Here is a 22,275-nt window from a genome sequence, read left to right on the forward strand (position 1 = left end):
ATATTGAGTTTCCAGTCCTGGCCACCTGGGAGAGTTGTCAAGTCATGTCCATTTTTTTAATCTATTTGTGCTGTCAACTGATTTACCTTATGGCAAATGCTGAGTGCATTCAGAGAAAGACCCTTAAGCTTTGATTTTTTTACCAGTATGACTTACTCTGTTTCTAATTTCTACTGCACTCTTCTGTGTATATTTTAAGACCATAAGACTATAAGACACAGGAGTGGAAGTAAGGCCATTCGGCCCATTGAGTCCACTCTGCCCTTTGATCATGGCTGATGGGCATTTCAACGCCACTTACCCACACTCTTCCCATATCCCTTAATTCCTTTGAGATCAAGAATTTATCAATCTCTGCCTTGAAGGTGTTTAACGTCATGGCCTCCACTGCGCTCCATGGCAGTGAATTCAACAGGCCCACCTCTCTCTGGCTGAAAAAATATCTCCTCATTTCCATTTTAAGTTGACCCCCTCTAATTCTAAGGCTGTGCCCACGGGTCCTAGTATCCCTGCCTGACTGAAACAACTTCCCAGCGTCCACACTTTCTAAGCCATGCATTATCTTGTACCCTTTCCTTTTCTACCCTTTGCTGTTACACTTTGATTACCACTTGCCTCTCCGTTACTCTGCTGTTTCCCTTAGATTTTTTAAACCCTGTCCTCCATTAATTTGTTTAAAACCCTATCAACATCCTTAGTTGTGCTATTTATCATGTCACTGGTCCCAGGGAACACTGGGAATAATTTTGCAAAATTTGGAATCTGATTAAATGGAGATTCAAAAGATAAATTGAGTAATCGTGTACTCTTGAGGTGGCTCAAAGGTACAAGTTTATGCTGTTTCTCCAAAATCAACTCCAAGTCGTTCAGGCTCCATATTGGGAACACAAGATTGCTGAATAAGTTCTGCAAAGAGCTTAAGAAATGGACTGTATTTTCACAATGCATACAACACATGTCAAAGAACTGGTGCAAAATGTCGATTTAAATATATTTCTGATGTATTTCCATAACTCATAATTAATAGCAGGAGCAAATGGTAGTCCATAAGTTTACATTGCTAGGTCTGTTACTTTGATTTAGTGGGGGCTGTGCTCTGAGGCTTGCAGGACTTTGGTTGTCACTCTACTGCCAGCATTTCTTATGCTAGATTTGAATCAAAATATATGATGTTGACGTGTCTATTAAAATGCATCTCTTCGCAAACGTATAGTTTCTCTTGTGTCTTCTTTATAACTCAAAATCATTGAAATTCCATATATATATTTTAAGTGCAAGAATATCATTGATAGGAAATGAGGAATATTTCTGTGCTGTAGACCTCTAGGACTCTATATAACCACACCCCTCCCTCTCTTCCCAACATGATGGACAATGTCATATTTTTAGAAAATGATTCTTCAGCTACCTGTAGTCCTGATCAACAAAATGAAGATAACAATTCCATGGTCAGCAATCCTGAAGACAATAATTCCACACGCAGCGATCCTGAGAAAGAAACAGATCAAATGATGAAACACTTCTTACACTATGTGAGTCATCTACTTAACTATGTGGAAACTGAACTGCAAGAAATGGAACTAAAGACATTTCAGAATCCTTACACTCAGATACATGCTACAGATCAAGTGCAGAAGATAATACAGTTCATCAAAGCAGCAATTAACTCTGCAGATGCTAACCACATTACTAAGAGGTATGGAATACTATTTATGATATTACAGAAATATGTGTGTTATACTGTTGAAACAAGTTTTTAAAACAGACAGTGAGTATTTAGAAATTCGGAGTAATTGATTTGAGTAGCTGTGGATAATAGGAGTCCCCTATCCATCCCTGAGCCCTTAAGTATGCAAGTTTGTACACGCAGTCATCTCTATTGCTTTACTGAAAATCTTTCATCATAAGCCATAATTGCAACTTATTGTTAGTATTCATTAATTTGTTCATTTCACGAGCAGTTTGTACTTTATTGAACAGAAGTAAGAAAACAAGCCCTGTTTCGAAAGGTCTCCCTTGGTGGTTCATTTATATTGGCTGGCTCCTGGTGTTTGTCACAAGTAGTGTCTCGGCATTCTTTACCATGCTGTATAGTTTTGATTATGGCAAAGAGAAGTCCATCCAATGGCTCAAATCCATGATTGTCAGCTTCGTCGAAAGTGTCTTCATCATACAGCCATTAAAGGTAATAGCAGAATCAGCAGATAATGAAAACCACCCCATAAATGTGGTAAAATTAAAAACAGTTATCAGTCAAGGGCTGATTCAAATGGTGTCAGGATCACTACTTTCAAGGGACTATCAAAGGGGCCAGCTGCGCTCAGCCAATTCCATAAAATCAACTTGTGAATGGAAGCTAGTTATGGGCAATTAGCAGAAATTCCCTTTTTATTACAGACAGATATCTGGATTATGTAGCAGAGGACTTTCTCACTGTGACATTGAAAAAGCCACATTATGATTCACTTTGGGATCTCCTATATTCTTGGGCATTAATGGAGATCCTTGGGAGCATTACAGTGTCTGTGCTGGGTGGGCACTGATGCTTAGAATTCTCTATTTTTACTAAGATTTTTAGGGCCACTTGCCATGTCCCAAATTGTACAACCATGGCAATTTCTTGAGTCAAGGCTTCAGATCGGAGAAGGATTGACCTGGTTCTGTGGTCTATGTCCAGTTCTGTAATGTTCCAGAATTTCAGACATATTTCTAGAGGTTAGGCAGAACTGCACCAATGGTGCAGGCCCAGACAAAGCATATGGACTGCAAGGGCATGGGTTTTCCTCAATTCTTGCATCATTTTCCCGTAAGCTTGCAAGCGTGGCCCAGCCTGGGGTGGCCCAGCAAAGGCTAGCATTCTGTTCTCCGTCTGCATCAATGCAGGCCAACAAGTGCAGCTACACAGGTCTTAGGGACAGGCTGAAGAAACCAAATAATTCCTTCCCTCAAAAGCTTGATTTCATCCCAACCCAGTTTTAGAGCTCCTGATCTCAAAGGTCTCTAGAGGCTTATAACTCTGTGCTTTCATTCCCCATCCATCAGTGCTAGTCCCTGTCAGGAGATAGATGATGAATTCCTGATGAAGGGCCCTTGCCCAAAACTTCAATTCTCCTGCTCCTTGGATGCTGCCTGACCTGCTGTGCTTTTCCCACTCTTGACTCTGATCTCCAGCATCTGCAGTCCTCACTTTCTCCCTGTCAGGAGACAGGCAGGCTATAGGTATGGCCTGGGGTCATGTAGATTGTCCACTACAGGGAATCCTTGTACTTTTGTAATCATGTCAGGAAAAAACATTAAAGGATGACATGGAATTCTGCCCTTGATAGGATGTGCAGTTTCAGCTAGTAGTTTAAATTACAGGTTTCAATGAAATCTATCAGGCAGTGTCAACCTTTAACAAACAGTACCAATACTAATTGCCTTTCATTTCCAGAGATATTGTAACTAACTAGTTTTAATTGTCTTTCTGTTAAGGTTTTATTTGTTGCTGCCTTCATTGCTCTTATTGTCAAAAAGGTTGAGAGAAATGAAAATGAGGAAAGCTACAATGAAAACTTGCTTTCTACTATCAGTAAGTTTACATAAGATAAGAAATATTGTGGTGATAAGCCTAGAATAAAGTGTATCCAGGCAAGTGATTCAGTGAATCATATTGTAGAGATACAGTAGAAATTCTTCCAGATATAGCATATTTAGCAGAGATATGCAGGCCTCCACCATTATGTCCTTGCCAATCTAAGGTCTGAACATTCCTCTACTCTATTGGCTCCAGTGCAGGATAGACATGGTAACTCAGATAGGAGGCCAATTTTTCACCATTAGACCAAATTTGATTTTCCTTCTTTTCTCCCATCATGCTATGCCTTGATTGCCCTGCCACATGTAACTAAGAGCAGGGACACAGGAACTCACAATCCCATTATTTTAACAGCGTTCTGCTGCTGACATGAAGGAATAGAAAGACAGAGATGCTGTTGGTCCTTAAGGCAGTAGTAGAGGGTCTGCCATTGCACCTATTTCATAAAATCACACCAACAGCAGGACAAATGCATTCGCTCATTGAGTTTGTACTAGGTCTTTGACAGAACTTCCCAATTTTCTTAATCTATAGCCCATCAATTAATTTTCCTTCAGTTGCTCTTTGAAAGTTTTCATTGATTTTGCTTTCAGCTCATGCATTCCAAATCATAACGACTTGTTGTAGAAAATATTTTCTTTTGATGCTGTCTATGCAAACAAATCAATGAAATGCCTTTTCAAAGGTGACATGCTCAGCGTCAACTGCTCTTGTGAACCCTTGCCAGTTCTAAATCAAGAAATTCAACCTAATTAGTAAAACATAGTTTTTTCTGTAATGTGTTCACCTTCACTTATTAAACCATATTTTTCCAAGAGACAATTATTTTGTCTTGGATAAATCCTCTAAATCTTTCTCCATCCCTGATTTTAGGTTGACGCACAGGGTTAATTCCTGTTCCCTAGTTTGAATGGAGTGCAAAATTTGCAGTGCTCTGTTTGGCACTACATTGTATTTTCATATCTGGGCAGATTGTAAAATTGTGTTTAAAACCTTTTTATTTTCCACCCTTCTTTCCTCAACAACACAGGAAGCATCTCAACTAGACTAGAGGGACATATGGGAGAAAGTAGGGACTGCGGATGCTGGAGATCTGAGTTGAGAGTGTGGTGCTGGTCAGGCAGCATCCGAGGAGCTAGAGAATTGCCATTTCAGTCATAAGCCCTTCATCCTACTCCTCGGATGCTGCCTAACCTGCTGTGCTTTTCCAGCACCACACTCTTGATTAGAGACACATATATAAAACTTGGAAATAACAGATACAAGCCTGAACTGATCCTATGTCACTTAAGTGGAACTCTATTTCATACCATTACCAATCATTTCCTCTCCTCCATATCTATTTTTAATCTATATAAATTCACTATCGTCACCCCTTGCATTCTCTCCTTTAGTCAAGTCAGATACAAACTTCTGATTTAGTAACTTAGATATGCTCTTGCTTTTCAATTCTTTACCATATCCAGTTTAATTCTGTACTGAATTACGAATGTGATGTACACAAACTAGTCCATATAGAAAGCCCATCACTATAAACAAAATTATATGGAACTCACTACAGAACTGAAGTATGAAGAAGCCTCAACCCAGTAGTCAGGATAAGAAAAACCATGTGCATCCATATTTTGATTTGTCTTTGTTAAATTCTGTGAAGTAAAAGTTAATATGCTGTTCAGTATAATCGATAAGATAACATGGTTCCATAGTGCTGTATCTTTGAAATTGCAGCTTCACAAAATAATCTATGTGGTGTGTTGTTGTGTCGCCATAATCTTACCAGACCATAGGGGCTGCTCTCTCATTAGAGAGAAAAGCGATTGGTGGTGATTTAACCTGAGGGCCACCAGATCTTTTACCATGCTAGCCCTTGCCCACAAAGTCCAAGTCTGAAATCTACAGTTTCCTTAATGATTGTGGGGCTTTCAAAACCATTCCAGGAATTTCAATCCAAAGCAAAATGGTTATTGTGTTTACACAACATCATAAATGTCAGTAACACATTGTAAGTGTACGAGAAGTATCAACATGTGTATAAATGAGGACAAATATCATTCATATCAGTGCTTATGTTTTAGTCTTACTATGAAACATATTCTCTGTCCAACATTTCAACCAATTCATGCAAAGTATTTTATTAGATGAGGATCTCAATGTGGTAACTCCCAACTATACTAAAAGGTCAGATGCTGGTATTTACAAGCCACCGTCAGTGAAACATGTGGAGAAAATGAAAGCACAGCACCTCAAAGAAAAGAAAATGTATGATTTTATTAAAGATATATTTGGTATGTAAATAATCTTTCTATTTATGATTATAAGTCACAATAAGTTTTGAGAAGGAAAGGTTAAACCAAAGGATTGAAGACCAAAATTAGACAGATAAACTTGGAAATACAGACAACTTGCAGGAAGAAAAATTTGTACTTACATGATGCTTTCAATGACATTAGGATATCATAAAATGTTTTACAGCCAATGAAATGCTTGTTCATGTGCAGTTACTGTTGCAATGAAGGTAACAATGTAGTTAGTTAACACATTATTAAACTATCAGGTTTAATCATCAAAAAGGTGGAATTGCTAACTGTGCAGAGCGAATAAAGAGTCATCTAGACTCAAAATATTTTGTTCTCTCTCCATGAATGCTGCCTGACCTGAAGTGATTTCCAGCAGTTTTTGTTTTCACTAGTAGTGTGGAGAAACCCAGAGTGAGGTATATCATGTGATGGGAGAGCTCCAAATAGAAATGCAGTCCTTTCCCACTCAAGGAGTAGGATTTGGTGGGCTTCAAATGGGCCTCTCTCCTCTGCCCACGGCAGAAATTTTGTAATGATGTCGGTTCAATTCCTTAAGTGGCTGCTTAATGATCTCACATGTCCCAAGGGCGTGTTGACCTTGCCTTGATCTAGCCAAGGGAAGAACATGTATCAAGGCACCTGAAGAGGAAACAGGTACAATACCCAAAATTTCAGCTGTCCAAAAACTAGACATTTTTAATATTCAATTGAAAAGATAATGACTTGCTTGTTTTACAGGCAAACATCATACTAGGCACTACATTCTGCGTCAAATGTCCACCTGCAATATTGCTGTAGGCATCAAAGGAGTACCCAGGGCCTGTACCTCAAGACTGACAGAAAGAGAGAGAGAAAAAAAAACATAAGGATCAAAAATTCTGAAGAAAAGAACATTTGAGGAGAGAGAGAACTGGAGACCAATAAAAAAGAAAAGTAGTAGAAAACAAGAATTTAGAGAAAGAAACAGAGAGACAATTGCAAGCAATGATACCAATATGTTGTTATTTTACAAAAGGTCAATTTGCTGGAATTTTGATCAAATCTTCTAAATTAGAGCCAAGTAGATCATGCAAATATTAATTGAAATACTAAATCAGGCAATTGTTAAATATATGAGTATTATAGAAATGAGTTGAGTATTGCTCTTTCAAATGTGGCACTGGTTGCTCGAATGGTTAACATTTTACATTTTGCCCAAACTGCTGCTACTTTAATCACTTTTGTGTATTTCGTCTACTGTTGATGACCAGAAAGATTCAATGAATAAATCAGAATTTATGAACCACAGGTATCCAATAAAGCAGCATTTTCCAGTCATACAAGTGACATTATGATTTTTAAATTAGATTGACCTACTTGACAAAAATGAAACTAGGTTCTTTGAACTTTCTCATACTTTTTTTTTGCTTATTTTAGCTCACGTGGGATTTCTGGTTGTGTTGGCAATTATTGCTTATGGAGAACGAAGCCCTCATTCATTTTATTTAAACAAAGCTCTCAATGATAGTTTTACCAGGAAGTTCAATGGATCCCTGGCTGTTAACGACTTTTATATCTGGGCCAATGAAATTTTATTACCCAACTTATATGGACCATACGAAGGTAATCCTAAAATAATATTGAAAGAAACTATATGAATCCATGGTAAGCATGCTGTGGACAGAGTATTTTTATTGGTCCTTAGACTTCCAATCCAAAATTAGCATATTTGAGATCCAGTATTAGACCTGTTGTATTTTTTAATATGTTGAATAATTGAAAATATTTGGCCCTAGTATCTTCCTTTTCTGCTGTTTTCTGGGATATAGATATTACTGGTATGGCTAAACTTTGCTGTCAATCCTAATTGCCCTGAAGAAGATGGCGGTGAGCTGCCTTCTTGAACTATTGCAGCCTTTTGGACGCAGGAACACCAACTGTGGTGTTAGGGAGTTCCAGCAATTATATCTTCACTTCTAAACTTATAGAGGCGGGAAGCTCATTGTAAAAGCAACAACAGATGGGTGATCCTAGGACATTATCCTGAGGAGCTCCTGTAGCAATGTCCCAGGACTGAGATGATTGATTATAATCATCGTCTATTGTGCTGCGTATGGATCCAACCAGAAGAGAGACTTTCCCCGATTCCATTGACTTCAATTCTACCAGAGGTCCTTGATTCCACACTCAGATAAATGGTGTCATGATGTCAAGGGCAGTCACTTTCAGCTCACCTCTGAAGTCTATTGATTTTGCCCATGTTTGGACTAAGGCAGTGATGAGGTCAGGAGCTGGGTGGCCCTGGTGAAATCCAAATTGAGCTTCAATGAACAGATTACTGTGTGTAAGTGACTCTTGTCAGAATTGTCAATGATACTTTCCATCATTTTACTGTTGATCAAAAGGAGGTTGATGAGGTGATAATTAGCCATATTGGACTTTTTCCTTTCTTTTTGTGGACAAAACATACCTGGACAATTTTCAACATTATTAGATACATCAACTATTGTACTGGAACAGCTTAGCTAGGGTCATGGTTAGTTTTGGAGCACAAGCCTTCACTACTATTTTCAGATTGTTGTCAGGGCCCATTGCAGGATACAGTGCTTTCAGTCATTTTTAGTTAGTGCGTGGAGTGGATCCAATTGGATGAAGCTTGGCATGTGTCATTTTAAGGAGCTCAAGAAGAGGCTGAGGTTGATCATCCACTCTGAATTTCTGGCTTTAGCCTTGTTAATATGTCCAAAATTTTTATAATTCTGGAAATACATTACTTTAATAAGTACAGTGCATATTGCATAATGTGTCTAAAAAATCTAACAGTAGGGATCATTTGATATTCATTCTCTAAGTCGCCATCTTAAAATCGTAAGTAAATCTTCAGAGTGACTTGAAAATCACTGTGTATTTTCTAACCAGGATTTATAACTGATGGGAATTCAAAGTTGCTTGGAAGTCCTCGCATTCGACAGGTCAGAATCAAACCAACTCCTTGCCCTGTGCCAACAAGATTAGTAGATAGTATTCAGGAGTGTCGTGCTCCTTACTCCTATGGTGATGAAGATATGTTGGACTTTGGAAGTAAAGGGAATTTCAGTGTAAACACAGAATCACTCTGGTTAGCTTCTGCCTGGCATTACCAGAGTGAGTCACAGCTGAAAGGATATCCAGTTTGGGGAAAGATCGCTCTTTACCGAGGAGGCGGCTTTGTGGCTGAGTTGGGAACAGAAAACAAAACTGCAGACAGGTAATTAATATTTCAAAGAGAGAGTGGAAAATTAAAGGATTCTTTTTTTTGTGAAGAATGTTCATTGTAGGATGAGAAATATCCTATCTGTATGCTTCTACTGAAAGACATAAAAACATAAGAAATAGGAGCTGCAGTGGTTTACATGAAGACTCAACCTGCTCCACCATCAAACTTGATTTCAACTCCACTTTCTTCTCGGTAACCCCAACCATTGACTCCTCTAGAATTCAAAATGTGTCCATTGCAGCTTTTAAAACATTCAATTATTCACCCACTGCAGCACTCTGGGGTAGAGAATTCCAAAGTCTGAGAGAAGAAGTTCCACCTCATCTCTGTTTTGAGGAAGAGACTCTTTATTCTAAAACTATACTGTTAATTCTACATTCTTCCACAAAGGGAAACATCCTTGCAGCATGTACTTGTTTGAACCTTCATTCCGTCTAATTATTCCTGCCATGACAGAGAGCTTCGAAGTCCATCTGTGGCAGTAGCTCCCAAAACTGGCTGCACGGCTGAGAGGGAGCATTGGTTCACAACCTCTGAATCTTGTGTGTTTCAATGTTGAAACTTTACTTCCTGGTTGAGGGCCCAATGACGTGGAGCATAGATTTAAGCTAAGGGCAAAGTTAAAATGGGAATCTGGAACTTATTACCTGTAAGGATGGTGGAGGCAGAAACATTCATAACATCGAAGAAGCATTTAGATGTACACATGCAAAGCCAAGGCATAGACAGCTATGGCCCAAATGCTGGAAAATGGGTGTTTTTGATTGCTGCAGATTTGATGGGCCATATGAACTTTTTTTGTGCTGTAGATCTCTATGACTCTATGTCTGTAATAAAATCATCTCTCATTCTACTGAACTCCGGTTAGTTTAGAGCCAATCTGAACAACCTTGCCTCATAAGAATTACTTGCAATAATCTATCCTGCGTCCATCACACACTGAGTCATGGAGTTGTGCAACATGGAAACAGACCCTTCGGTCCAACTCGTCATGCAGACCAGCTATCCTAAATTAATTTAGTCCCCTTTGCCAGCATTTGGTCCATATCTCTTTAGCTCTTCCTAATCATGTACCCATCCAGAAGCCTTTTAGTGTTGTAATTGTACCAGCCTCTATCACTTGCTCTGCCAGCTTATTTCATACAGGCGCCACCCACTACATAAAAATGTGTTCCTTACATCCCTCTGAAATCGTTCCACTCTCACCTTAAATCTATGCTATCTAGTTTTGGGCTCCCCTACCCTGGGAAAAAGACCCTATCCATAGCCGTCATGATTTTATAAACCTCTATAAAATCACACCTCAGCCTGTGACACTCCAGGGAAAACAGACCCAGGCTATTCAGCCATTCCCTATAGCTCAAAATCTCAACTTGGCAACACCCTTGTAAGTCTGTTCTGAACCCTTTCAAGTTTCACAACATCCAATAGCCGGAAGACCAGAATTGAACACTATATTCCAAAAGTCACTTAACTGATGTAACCTCTCAACTCCCATACTCAATGCAGTGACCAGTAAAGGCAAACATACCCAACACCCTCTTCACTACCCTGTCTACCTGTGACTCCATGTTCAAGGAACTATGAAACTGTACTTCAAAGTCTCTTTGTTTGGCAACAATCCCCAGGACCTTCCTATTAGGTGTATAAATCCTGCTCTGATTTGCCCTACCAAAATGCAACACCTCACAATTGTTAAATGCTTTGGCATCTTCACACCATGCGCTGTAACTGTTAACTATTCCTTATCTAATTTGATCATGCAATGTGCAAGTACACTTGCTGCATTTCACACCTACAGAATGCCTTGCTTGATTCTGAATTAGAAATGTAGATTTTTTACATTCATTGTTTATTCAAAATGCTGTGATTGCTTTGAATAATTCACATGTCCACATCATCATGCAGTTGATAACAATTACATTTTTAATCAGAATGGGGATAGCATTTCTCATAGAATCAAATAAAATAGAAGCCAGTGTAGGCTATTCGGTCCTTCGAGCCTGCTCTCCCATCAATGTGATCACGGTTGATCGTCCCAACATAATATGCTGTTCCAGCTTTCCCCTCATACCCTTTGATCCCTATTGCCCTTAGAACTATATCTATTTCCTTTTTAAAAACATTTTGCCATTAACCACCTTCTCTGGTAGAGAATTTCCAAGTTCATCACTCTCTGAATAAAGTAATGTCTCCTCATCTCAGTCCCAAATGCCTAGCACTTAGCGAGTTTTGAGAAGGTTTGTAGCTCAGGTTGAGGTTTTTGATGTAGGTTTGCTCGCTGAGCTGAAAGGTTCATTTCCAGACGTTTCGTTACCTTACTAGGTAACATCTTCAGTGGGCCTCATGCAAAGTAATGCTGAAAATTCCTGCTTTTTATTTATATGTTTGGGTTTCTTTGGGTTGGTGATGTCATTTCCTGTGGTGATGTTATTTCCTGTGGCGAAGTCACTTCCAGTTCCTTATCTCAGTGGGTGGTAGATGGGATCTAACTCGATGTGTTTGTTGGTAGAGTTCCGGTTGGAATGCCATACTTCGGGTTAGACCCTATCTACCACCCCCTGAGAAAAGGAACAGGTAATAACATTACCACAGGAAATGACATCACCAACCCAAAGAAACCCAAACATATAAATAGGAAGCATGAATTTTCAGCATTGCTTTACATGAGACCCACTGAAGATGTTACCTAGTAAGGTAACGAAACGTCTGGAAATGAACCTTTCAGCTCAGTGTGCCTACCACTGTATCCTTCAACTGTGACCCCTGGTTCAGGACTCCCTGGTCATCAGAAACATTATTCCTATGTTTAGCCTACTTAGTCTTAGAAGTTTACAGGTTTCTATGAGATCCCTCCCAATCCATTTAACCACCAATAAATATAGTCCTAACCAATCCAGCCTGTCTTCATACATTAGTCCTGCCAATCCCAGGAATCAGTTTGGAAAACCTCCACAGCCAGAGCATCCTTCTTTACATAAGGAGACCAAGACTGTACTCTATATGTGCTGGAACAGCATATTATGTTGGGATGATCAACCGTGATCACATTGTACAATTGCAACACATCCCTGCTCCATATCCCAGGACATTGTGGGAAGTTAAGGAAGAAATTTCAGGGACCCAGCAGAGATATTTGTATCATTTACAGCCATGGATGAGGTGCCAGAGAACTGCAAGTGACTAATGTTGTCTCTTTACTTAAGAAAGACTACAAGGTGAAGTCTGGGAACTATAGACCTGTGAGTCTGACACCAGTGGTGGGTAAGTTGTTAGGTGAGATTCTGAGAGATAGGATTTACAGGCAGTGGAGAAGCAAGGGCTGATTAGGGCTGGTCAGCACGGCTTTGTGCGAGGGAAATAGTGTTTCACAAACTTGATTCAGTTTTTTGAGGATGTAACCAATAAGATTGATGAAGGCAGAACAGTAGACATTGTCTACATGGACTTTAGTGAAGCATTTGACAAGCATCTGGATGGTAGACTAATTAGTAAAATTAGATGACATGAGATTCAGGGAAAGCTTGCCAATTGGATACAAAATTGGGTTGACGGTAAGAGACAGAGAGATTAGATGGAGGGTTGTTTTTCGAACTGAATGCCTGTGACCAGCAGTATTCTGCAGGGATCTGTGCTGGGTCCAGTTTTGTTTGTCCTTCGTGTAAACAATTTGGATGAGAAGTTAGGAGGCATGCTCAATAAATTTACGGATTACACCAAAATTGGTGGTATAGTCTGAATTAAGTCTACAGAGGACAGTATCGCACCATTGTCACCATTTATTTGTATGGAGAGAGTCCTTGACACTGATCCAGCTCCCTCTGAGACAGCTCTCAGAATGAACAGGATGTCTGACACCCTCTTCTTATTTGTCAGCCAGGGTTCCCTAACTAGACAAGAAAACAGACTCAATCAGGGAATTCATATACTATGAGGTCTACTTGACTGACCTCATTATAATCATAGGCGACAGTGAAGAAGGTTATCTAAGATTAAAAAGAGATCTTGATCAACTTGGCCAATGGGCTGAGGAGTGGCAGATGGAGTTTAAATTAGATAAGTACAATGTATTACATTTTTGTAAAACAAACAAGGATAGGATTTATACAATTAGAATCAGGGCCTTGGGTAGGGCTTATGCTTGAAATATCGATTCCCTTGCTCCTCGGATGCTGCCTGACCTGTTGTGCTTTTCCAGCGCCACACTCTCGATCCTTGGGTAGTGTTGTAAAACAGAGAGACCAAGGTGTTTAGGTACATAGTTCTTTGAAAGTTGTGTCACAGATAGGCAGGATGGTTAAGAAGGTGCTTAAAATGCTTGTCTTCATTTCTCATTGAGGATAGGGGTTGGAATGTCATGTTGTACTGAATGTTGGTGAAGCCACTTTTGGAGTATTGTGTGCAGTTCTGGTTGCCCTGCTATAGGAATGATACGATTAAATTGGAGAGAGCTCAGAAGAGATTTGCCACAATGGGGTTGGAGTGTTGGAGTTAAAGGGAGAGGCAGGGACCTTTTTCACTGGAGCATAGGAGGTTGAGGGGTGACCTCAGAGACGCTTATAGAATCATGAGGAGCATAGATAAGGTGAATAGCAAAGGTTTTTTCCCTAGGATGGGGAAGTTCAAAACTAGGGGCATATTTTTAAGATGAGAGGAGAAAGATTTAAAAGGGACCTGAGGTATAGCTTTATCACACAGAGGGTGGTTTGCATGTGGAATGAACTGTCAGAGGAAATAGTTGATGCAGATACAGTTATAAGAAAGTGAGGACTGCAGATGCTGGAGATCAGAGCTGAAAAATATGTTGCTGGAAAAGCACAGCAGGTCAGGCAGCATCAAAGGAGCAGGAGAATCAACATTTTGGGCATAAGTTTATGCCTGAAACGTCGATCCTCCTGCTCCTTTGATGGTGCCTGACCTGCTGCGCTTTTCCAGCAGATACAGTTATAACATATAAAAGACATTTGGACAGGTTGGACAGAAAAGATTTGGATGGTTATCGGCCAAATGCAGGAAAGTGGGACTGGTTAATTTTGGAAACTTGGTCAGTGTAGATGGGTTGGACTGAAAGATCTGATTCCATGCTGTATATCATTTGCCTTCTTCACTGCTTGCTGCAAGCTTACTTTCAGCAGCTGGTGTACAAGGACACCCAGGTCTCTTTGCACCTCCACCTTTGTCCAATCTGTTGCTATTCAGATAATAAACTGCCTTCCTGATTTGCTCCCAAAGTGGAAAACCTCACATCTATCCACATTATACTTAATCTGTCATGCATAATGTAGGTAAACATTCCTCCTTCATACAATGAATCCTGGAGATGGAAAGATATCTGAGACCACGCTGTATGCCACATCTGTGTTCTAATGGTGAGCTTCTACCATAAACCTTACTGCAGCAACTGGCTTCAGCATAAACAAAATGAAATAGCTATGTCATTCTGAACCAAAGCTTTCTGGAAATAATTACAGCTCAGTTGTAGAGCACAAGCCATCTGCTTTATGACTTCCCTCTGGGATTGCATTGTGAATTAACAAACAGCAGGCTATCTGTTGGATTCATTCACTGCACCAGATGTGGTCTGAGACATCTGATGCAGGAAGCTGTGAATAAATTGCTGAGGGAGTTTAAAAGAAAAGAGTATAGTTTTATTTTGGAATATTGCCCAACAAATCACAGTTTAAGAGTTGAACCTCTGAAACCCATGACTTCAAGAATATCATCCAGTTCCTAATCAGCAAGAGGGTATCTCACGCAGTTATATCTCATTATCAAGTTTACGATACCTGGTTCTTATCCAAATCAGTTATGAAAGTGTGAATAGTGAAACTATAGTAAAGAGCCAATTCCTGAAGGAGTTTATTAATTGCTACAATTCCGAGGAGTTTTAAGAACCTGTTTGTAGTTCTTCCATTTTTGATTGGATTAATATTGAGTCTATTTCATGAATTCTTCCTAGTTTCAAGTGTTCAAGTTTTACTCCCTTGTGGGAGTAAAGATCGTCAGCAACTGTATTTTGCAAGTTCCTTCAATTAATTCTGACTTTCTCTTCATGGATCTACTGTTTCTGAACAGAAATTGGTCCCATATCTCCAAGGTGCAGCCCTTCCAAGTTTCTTCTAAGAGTCTAATCTTCATGTCCAAGACTAGAGATTGTGTGTTCACAGGCTGTCCATTCATGGTTGAGATTGTAGCCAAGCTTGAATCTGTCACAGCCAATACTCCAAACACTTTCCATCTGGAAATCCATAAACACACAGCTGGAGCTCCAGCTGTCTTTCTTCTTCTGGGCCAATCACACCATATTCTTGGCTGTTGACTATTTGTTCCCCACTGGTTCACTTACAGCCTTTAACTTCCTAAAGAGGCAGAGCCATTCCTTTTGGCTCGTGTTTTTTAGGAGAAAGTGAGGACTGCAGATGCTGGAGATCAGAGCTGAAAATGTGTTGCTAGAAAAGCGCAGCAGGTCAGGCAGCATCCAAGGAGCAGGAGAATCGACGTTTCGGGCATGAGCCCTTCTTCAGGAATGAGGAAAGTATACCAAGCAGGCTAAGATAAAAGGTAGAGAGGAGGGACTTGGGGGAGGGGCGTTGGAAATGCGATAGGTGGAAGGAGGTTAAGGTGAGGGTGATAGGCCGGAGTGGGGGTGGGGGCGGAGAGGTCCTCATGAGTTTCCTAATTTCCCCTCCCCCCACCTTGTCTCATTCCCAACCCTCTAAATCAGGCACCACCTTCCTAACCTGCAATCTTCTTCCTGACCTCTCCGCCCCCACCCCCACTCCAGCCTATCACCCTCATCCTATCACGCTCACCTTAACCTCAATCCTGAAGAAGGGCTCATGCCCGAAACATTGATTCTCCTGCTCCTTGGATGCTGCCTGACCTGCTGTGCTTTTCCAGCAACACATTTTCGGCTCCTGTTTTTTGTTTGACATACAATTGTAGATTTCTTCACAAAAGTATATGTTTTGTCAGTTTATTTCAAATATTCCAATGGGATAAGTGATGTTTTGTATTTTTCTCTAAAGAATTATAAACTACCTGAAGGAAAACACTTGGGTTGACATGTATACCAGAGCCATCTTTGTGGAGTTCACAGTCTATAATGCAAATGTAAACCTGTTCTGTGTAGTTACACTGATGCTGGAGATGAACGCAATTGGTAAGAGACAAAGCTTTTATTATATATTATACATTTACTACTAAGGGAATGGGATGAGGAGAAGAACTGACCAATGACAGTTAAGTGAAGTATGAATATGATATTTACACATTTGATTTGGACAAATGTCATGTGGAGGATAGATACAAAATTTAGAGATCTATTGTCATACTTTCTACTCAATGGGCATTTAATCAGCAAATTCATGGTGAGGGGTGAGTTTCATACATCTACAGACTGCTTCAAAATGTATATTGTAACTCTATCTGTTTTGATTACTTTTCCCATTAAGAGGAAGCTATGGATACCTCTGATTAATACCATTGTTCAGGGATTGCAGTCTTGGACAGAGTTCAATCCAGCCTGGGTGTAGGTTTGCTCGCTGAGCTTGAAGGTTCATTTTCAGATGTTTCGTCACCATACTAGATAACATCTTCAGTGAGCCTCCAGAGATCTCCGGAGGCTCACTGAAGATGTTACCTAGTATGGTAACGAAACATCTGAAAATGAACGTTCCAGCTCGGCGAGTAAACCTACATCTAGAACCTCAACCTAAGCTACAAATCTTCTCAAATCTTGTTAATCCAGCTTTTCAACACAGGAACAAGTTGGGTCTACCTCATCATAGCAATCTCCCAGTGGCATGAAAACCTCTTGTTGAAGTTGGAGGCAGGAACAGACTGGTGCAAAAACCTTTCCATTTGTGAATGATTTCATTTAGGCTCTTGCAATGGCAGTGGTAGTGTTCCTAATCGGGCAGACCAAGGTTTAACTTCCACCTGCTCCAGAGATGCACAGTAACATCCCTGAACTGGTTGATCATAAAAATAGGTTAAATAAGAATTTGGAATTCAGTGGTGGCTCAGGGATTACATGGGAGCCACATGACTTTCCTGAGCCTCTGAAGGGCATCCAACAAATGCTGAGATTTGCCTTTCAGGGAAGTCCCTCATTGTCAGGCATTCTATCCCATTGAGAGACTACATCAAATGTTAAGTGCTTTTTAAAAGCTTTGTGTATATCCATGAAATGGTTGGAGGAGAATAGAGTGAAGTTATGAATTGATAATGTGTGAACTAGGTGCTTGATGAATGAAGCCTGTTAGTATGAAATATGTTCAGGTGTAAAATCATTTAAGATTAATACCTCTGATCTAAGACTCAATGTGCTCTGTTCTTGATATTTCAGAGCTTTTGCTAATTTTGAATGTCTTTTTGAAATAGTTATAATGAAATGATACAGCCAGAAACCTCTTTTGAAGTCATGTAATGCTTATTGCTATGTTCTTATATTTAGTGATGAGCACAAACACTTGACCAACCTTTAATATGTTGAAATCCTCATCAGCTATAAATTTATTTTTCAGGTGTCTTCCTGGGCAATATGCAAATGGAAATTATCCGCCTCTATCACTACGTGGACCAGAATTACTCTTCCATCATTGGGGCCCAAGTGGTCTTCATCATCATTGTTATTTATTACATGGTTAAGCAGGTAGGTGGAACATGGAGTTAGAAAATTGGCTTTTTAGTGAATTTTAGCTAAAATCATGGGAATTATATTATATGATGATATTACAGTTTGAAGACATTGGTAACGATTCCTTTGTCTGCTTTTTAAACTGAGTAATACTATCTGTTGTGTCTATTAAAACAATACAGGAATTTGATATAAATCTTTGGTGTTTTTATATGAGATTGTCCTGGAGTGTCAAGAAGCAGCTGCATGTCCCTCAGGGTGCACAAAATGACAGAACAGTCATCACAAACAAGAATTTGTTCTGTAATCTTCATCTGAGTTATGAGTCTTTCCAAATTGAGGAAGCTGTCAGCTGTCCTGAGCTTATTGTGTAAGTCAAGATTTGAGTGCTTATAAGACCATGGCTGAAAAGTAGTTTGACAAACCGAACTGGGGGCATTATGTAGCCCTGTTTAGTGAGAATAAGAACATCTGATAACACCGTTCTGCACTGTACTGGATATCATGCCATCATCAAATAAGTGGATGAAGCCCATAATCATTTCAGGGCAGCTATATTCATGTCGTACCTCCCACAGGCCTCAAGACGATTGTCAAAAAGGGTGGCACTGGAAAAGCACAGCAGGTCAGGCAGCATCTGAGAAGCAGGAGAGTCGACGATTTGGTCATAAGCCCTTCATCAGGAAACCCTTCATTGTGTCAAATTCATTGATCGGGTCTATGAACACCATGTTGAGGTTCTTGATCTGTTGCAGCACTTTTTTCTGAATTTGATGCGTCACAAAGATCCTACCAACTGTTCCTCATCTGGCATGAAATCCACACTGTAAGGGTCTGTAAGATCAGAGGCAATCCTACTGAGAATTGCACAAAATGTCCTTGCTGTGGACCAAAGGGAAATACCACAATGATTATCACAGTCAGATTCATTTCCATTTTGTTTGTATAGGGTGGAGCTTTGGAAATGTTATTGTAGCTATGGGGTCTACTGCCCTGACTCCAGATTAATCTGAAGAAACTGATGAGTATCCTAGCCCTGTGAGCTCCTACATACGTCAGCTTCTGGTTCATTAGTTGATGCCTTTACCAAAGCTGCAGACCTCTTTAATTTCTGCAGTGTGTATCATCTACAAGATGTGCTGCAGAAATTCATCAAAGCTCCTTAGACAGCACCTTCCAAACTCACAGAAGGGCAGGAGCAGCAGATACATGGGTATACCATTACATGCAAGTTTCCCTCCAAGTCACTCCCAATCTTGACTTGGAAATATATTGCTGTTCCTTCAGTGTCACTAGGTAAACCCCTGGAATTCCCCCCGTAATGACATTGTGGGTCAACCTACAGCTTTGAATCAAAACGGCTTGAGAAGGCAGCTGACCACCGCCTCCTCAAAGGCAACTAAAGGTGAGAAATAAATGCTGGCCAGTCGGAGTTGCCCATTTCCCATGAATGATTTTTTTTTTTAGCAACACTCAACTCGATTCTTAATGTTATTTTGGGAATTTAATCTCCCACAACACTATGTTGCATAATAAAATTGCCCATTGTCTGAAAAATGCTAAAAGTGTCTATTCCCTTGCAAAAGTAAGTATTGGACTGGCAAATTCACAGACTTTGGAGAAAGCATGAAATTTGTCTCAAAAGCTGATTTATGACCAGGCAGTCAGTGGCTCTCACATCATGTCTCTGTGGCTATAGGGCATGCACAACCTACCAGTGCCACATTAAACGAGCAGACGCCTTGCATATTTCTCTATTAACAATATCTGATGTCTGGACGTAAAGACCTATAGTTCCTACAAAATGCCTCATACCTGGTTTCAAGAACATGTTGATCAGAAGTCAACGTTGCTCAGTCAGCTATGTGTTTTGCATGGAGGACTTCTGAAACGACAGGTGATATTTCACATCAGCTGAGCACAGGAACTCACACCATGAGGCATCCTGAAGTCAGATAGAAAGCCACTCTGAAAGCCAATCTCAGAGTTTGCAAAGTAGCTCCCACTATATGGGGAAGAAAAAATAAAACAAACTTGGACAGATCCAAATGCAGAAGGTAAAAGGTAAAAGGTTCTGTCATCAAAAGATCTCAACATTTGGAGAAGAATGTGTGAGGTCCCTGCAGGACAAGTGAACATGTTGCAAAGCCAATTCCTTTGCACACCGCTCTGGCAGTGACTTCATATGTAATGTCTTGGGTTTCGAAGTCAAGATTCAGTTTAATTTCACATTTGGGATGCACCAAAATTTAAAAAAAATAGCTGTCGTCTTTGATGAACACTCATTGAAGTAACAAGAGAATCTATCATGTTGTGTAACTTCCAGCTGTCAGTGTCCCATCTTTGTATTTCACCAGTACCTGTAAATGATTTGTAATTTTTTTAATAATATATTTTTATTAAGACAAACATTTTTCAATATTACAACAAATACAAAACAATGCAATTCAAAACAGTACAAAACTAAACCCAAATAATAAAAAAAATTCCCCAACCCACCCTCCTATACGAATGTATAAACATATATAGAGAAGTATAAAATTTTTTAAAAACCCTAAACTAGCTATTTAACTAACTAAATAAATACCTAACAACAAACAAATAAATAGTAATAACTCAGCCCAGCCAAACAAAACACTCATACATTCACAGTTCCTCCTCCCTGGTTATTGGACTCGTGAACCACAATCATTACGGCTATATAAAAGCCCTTGTTAGTGTGGCAGATAAATCTGTGTCCAGGTATTTCAAAAAGGGTTGCATTGTCTTGTAAAAATTCTCAGTTTTGTGGTGTACCATACTTGTGAGAAAATCCAGGGGAATATACTCCATAACAATCTTCCACAGGCCTGGGGGGTTTTCGGATATCCAACCTAGCAAGATATTCTTCCTTCCACAGAATGTAAGAATATTGAAAAGTTTTTCCTTATGCGAGTCTGCAGGAAATACAATGGGTAGGCCCAAAAGGAGCGAAATAGGGTCCTTCTCCACCCCTACACCTAAAGTCCTCTCCATTGCACCCACCACAGCGCTCCAATATGTTTGAAAACTGTCACAAGACCAAAGACAATGGGTAAGAGTGCCCGTACAGACCTTGCACTTGGGACATGCTGAAGATACCCCTGGGTTAAATTTTGACAAACGGTCGGGAGCCAAGTGGACCCTGTGGAGAATCTTCAACTGTAAAGCATGGGTCCTATTGCAAATTGATATCTTCCTTGCATTCTCCCAAATATCCTCCCATGCCACTGAAGAAACTTCAACACCCAGCTCTCTTTCCCACATCTTGCAGAGTCGATCAGACTCCTCTGAGGTGGCACCCCCCAATTGGTGATATAGAGTACTGACAGAGAATGTACTCTTAGCCCTTAGTACCCCCCCCCCCCCCCCCCCCCACCTCTCTATGTCAAATTTGCAGGGATCAGTCAAAAGTGTGGGGTTTTTTTTGAATAAAATCCCTAACTTGAAAAAAACGAAAGAGGTCTCTATTAGGTAACTCGTACTTCCGTACTAACTGATCAAAGGACATCATTACATCTCCCTCAAATAAATCACCCATGCAAGATATACCCCTAGCTGCCCAACATTTAAATCCTGAATCTATCATACCTGGTTGAAAACTTGGCATACCCACTAAAGGGGTAAACAAAGATGATTTGCCAATATTACCTTCCCTCTGCCGAATTGCCCTCCATGCTTTAACAGTATTGATGATTATTGGGTTATGGCAATATTCCCTAACTGTCCTCACCTTGTCCAAAAACATCAAACTGGTAAGGGGGCACCTTGCCTGGGAGGCTTCGATATCTAGCCATATTGAAAGAAGGTCCCCCACAAACCCAATCACTTACGTAGGTCAAAAGTGAGCTTAATTGGTAATTTTTAATGTCTGGAAGGTCTACTCCCCCCAATGTGTGAGGCAACTGCAATTTGGTTAACTTAATGAGGGGCCGTTTACGGTGCCAGATAAAGGAGCTGAACCAACCGTTCAGTCTCCTGAGTGTTTGTTTATTGAAAATCAGGGGGAGCATCTGTATAGGGTATAGCAAACGAGGGAGAATATTCATCTTAATAAGCACTATCCGACTCAACCATGAGATTGGAAGTCCCTCCCATCTTTGGAGACCTTGTTTAATTTTTTCTAATAATTGAGTAAAATTGGCTTTGAACAGCCAATCCAGAACTGGAGTAATGAATATGCCCAAATACACAAAACCCCCCTGTGACCACTTAAATGGGAATCTACAGTCACTCTCAAGAGCCAACTCTTTTATAAGACCACCCATAGGCATAGCCTCTGATTTAGCAAAATTAATCTTATACCCTGAAAAAGCGCCAAATGCGTGAATGTATTGTATCAGGCAAGGCACTGAAACTGCTGGATTTGTCAAGAAAATTAGAACATCGTCTGCATACAGCGAGATCTTATGTAATTTTGACCCCACTTCTGGAGCTGATATATTGAGATCCCCACGAATGGCCTCTGCCAACGGTTTAATCACCAACATAAAAAGTAATGGTGAAA

General features: G+C 40.0%; 1 protein-coding gene across 1 annotated transcript in view; it reads left to right on the forward strand.

The window, feature by feature from the left end:
- Positions 1–22,275, forward strand: part of LOC140453232 (polycystin-1-like protein 2) — a 113,280-nt gene that overhangs the window by 69,212 nt on the left and 21,793 nt on the right. The window contains exons 19-26 of the mRNA XM_072547807.1: positions 1,405–1,696; positions 1,981–2,185; positions 3,475–3,571; positions 5,716–5,862; positions 7,291–7,476; positions 8,773–9,100; positions 16,138–16,271; positions 17,638–17,765. Coding sequence (XP_072403908.1) covers positions 1,405–1,696; positions 1,981–2,185; positions 3,475–3,571; positions 5,716–5,862; positions 7,291–7,476; positions 8,773–9,100; positions 16,138–16,271; positions 17,638–17,765 — 1,517 coding nt within the window. The remainder of the gene's footprint in view (positions 1–1,404; positions 1,697–1,980; positions 2,186–3,474; positions 3,572–5,715; positions 5,863–7,290; positions 7,477–8,772; positions 9,101–16,137; positions 16,272–17,637; positions 17,766–22,275) is intronic.

The sequence above is a fragment of the Chiloscyllium punctatum genome, chromosome 26 (assembly GCF_047496795.1).
Source record: "Chiloscyllium punctatum isolate Juve2018m chromosome 26, sChiPun1.3, whole genome shotgun sequence".
Taxonomy (NCBI): Eukaryota; Metazoa; Chordata; class Chondrichthyes; order Orectolobiformes; family Hemiscylliidae; genus Chiloscyllium; species Chiloscyllium punctatum.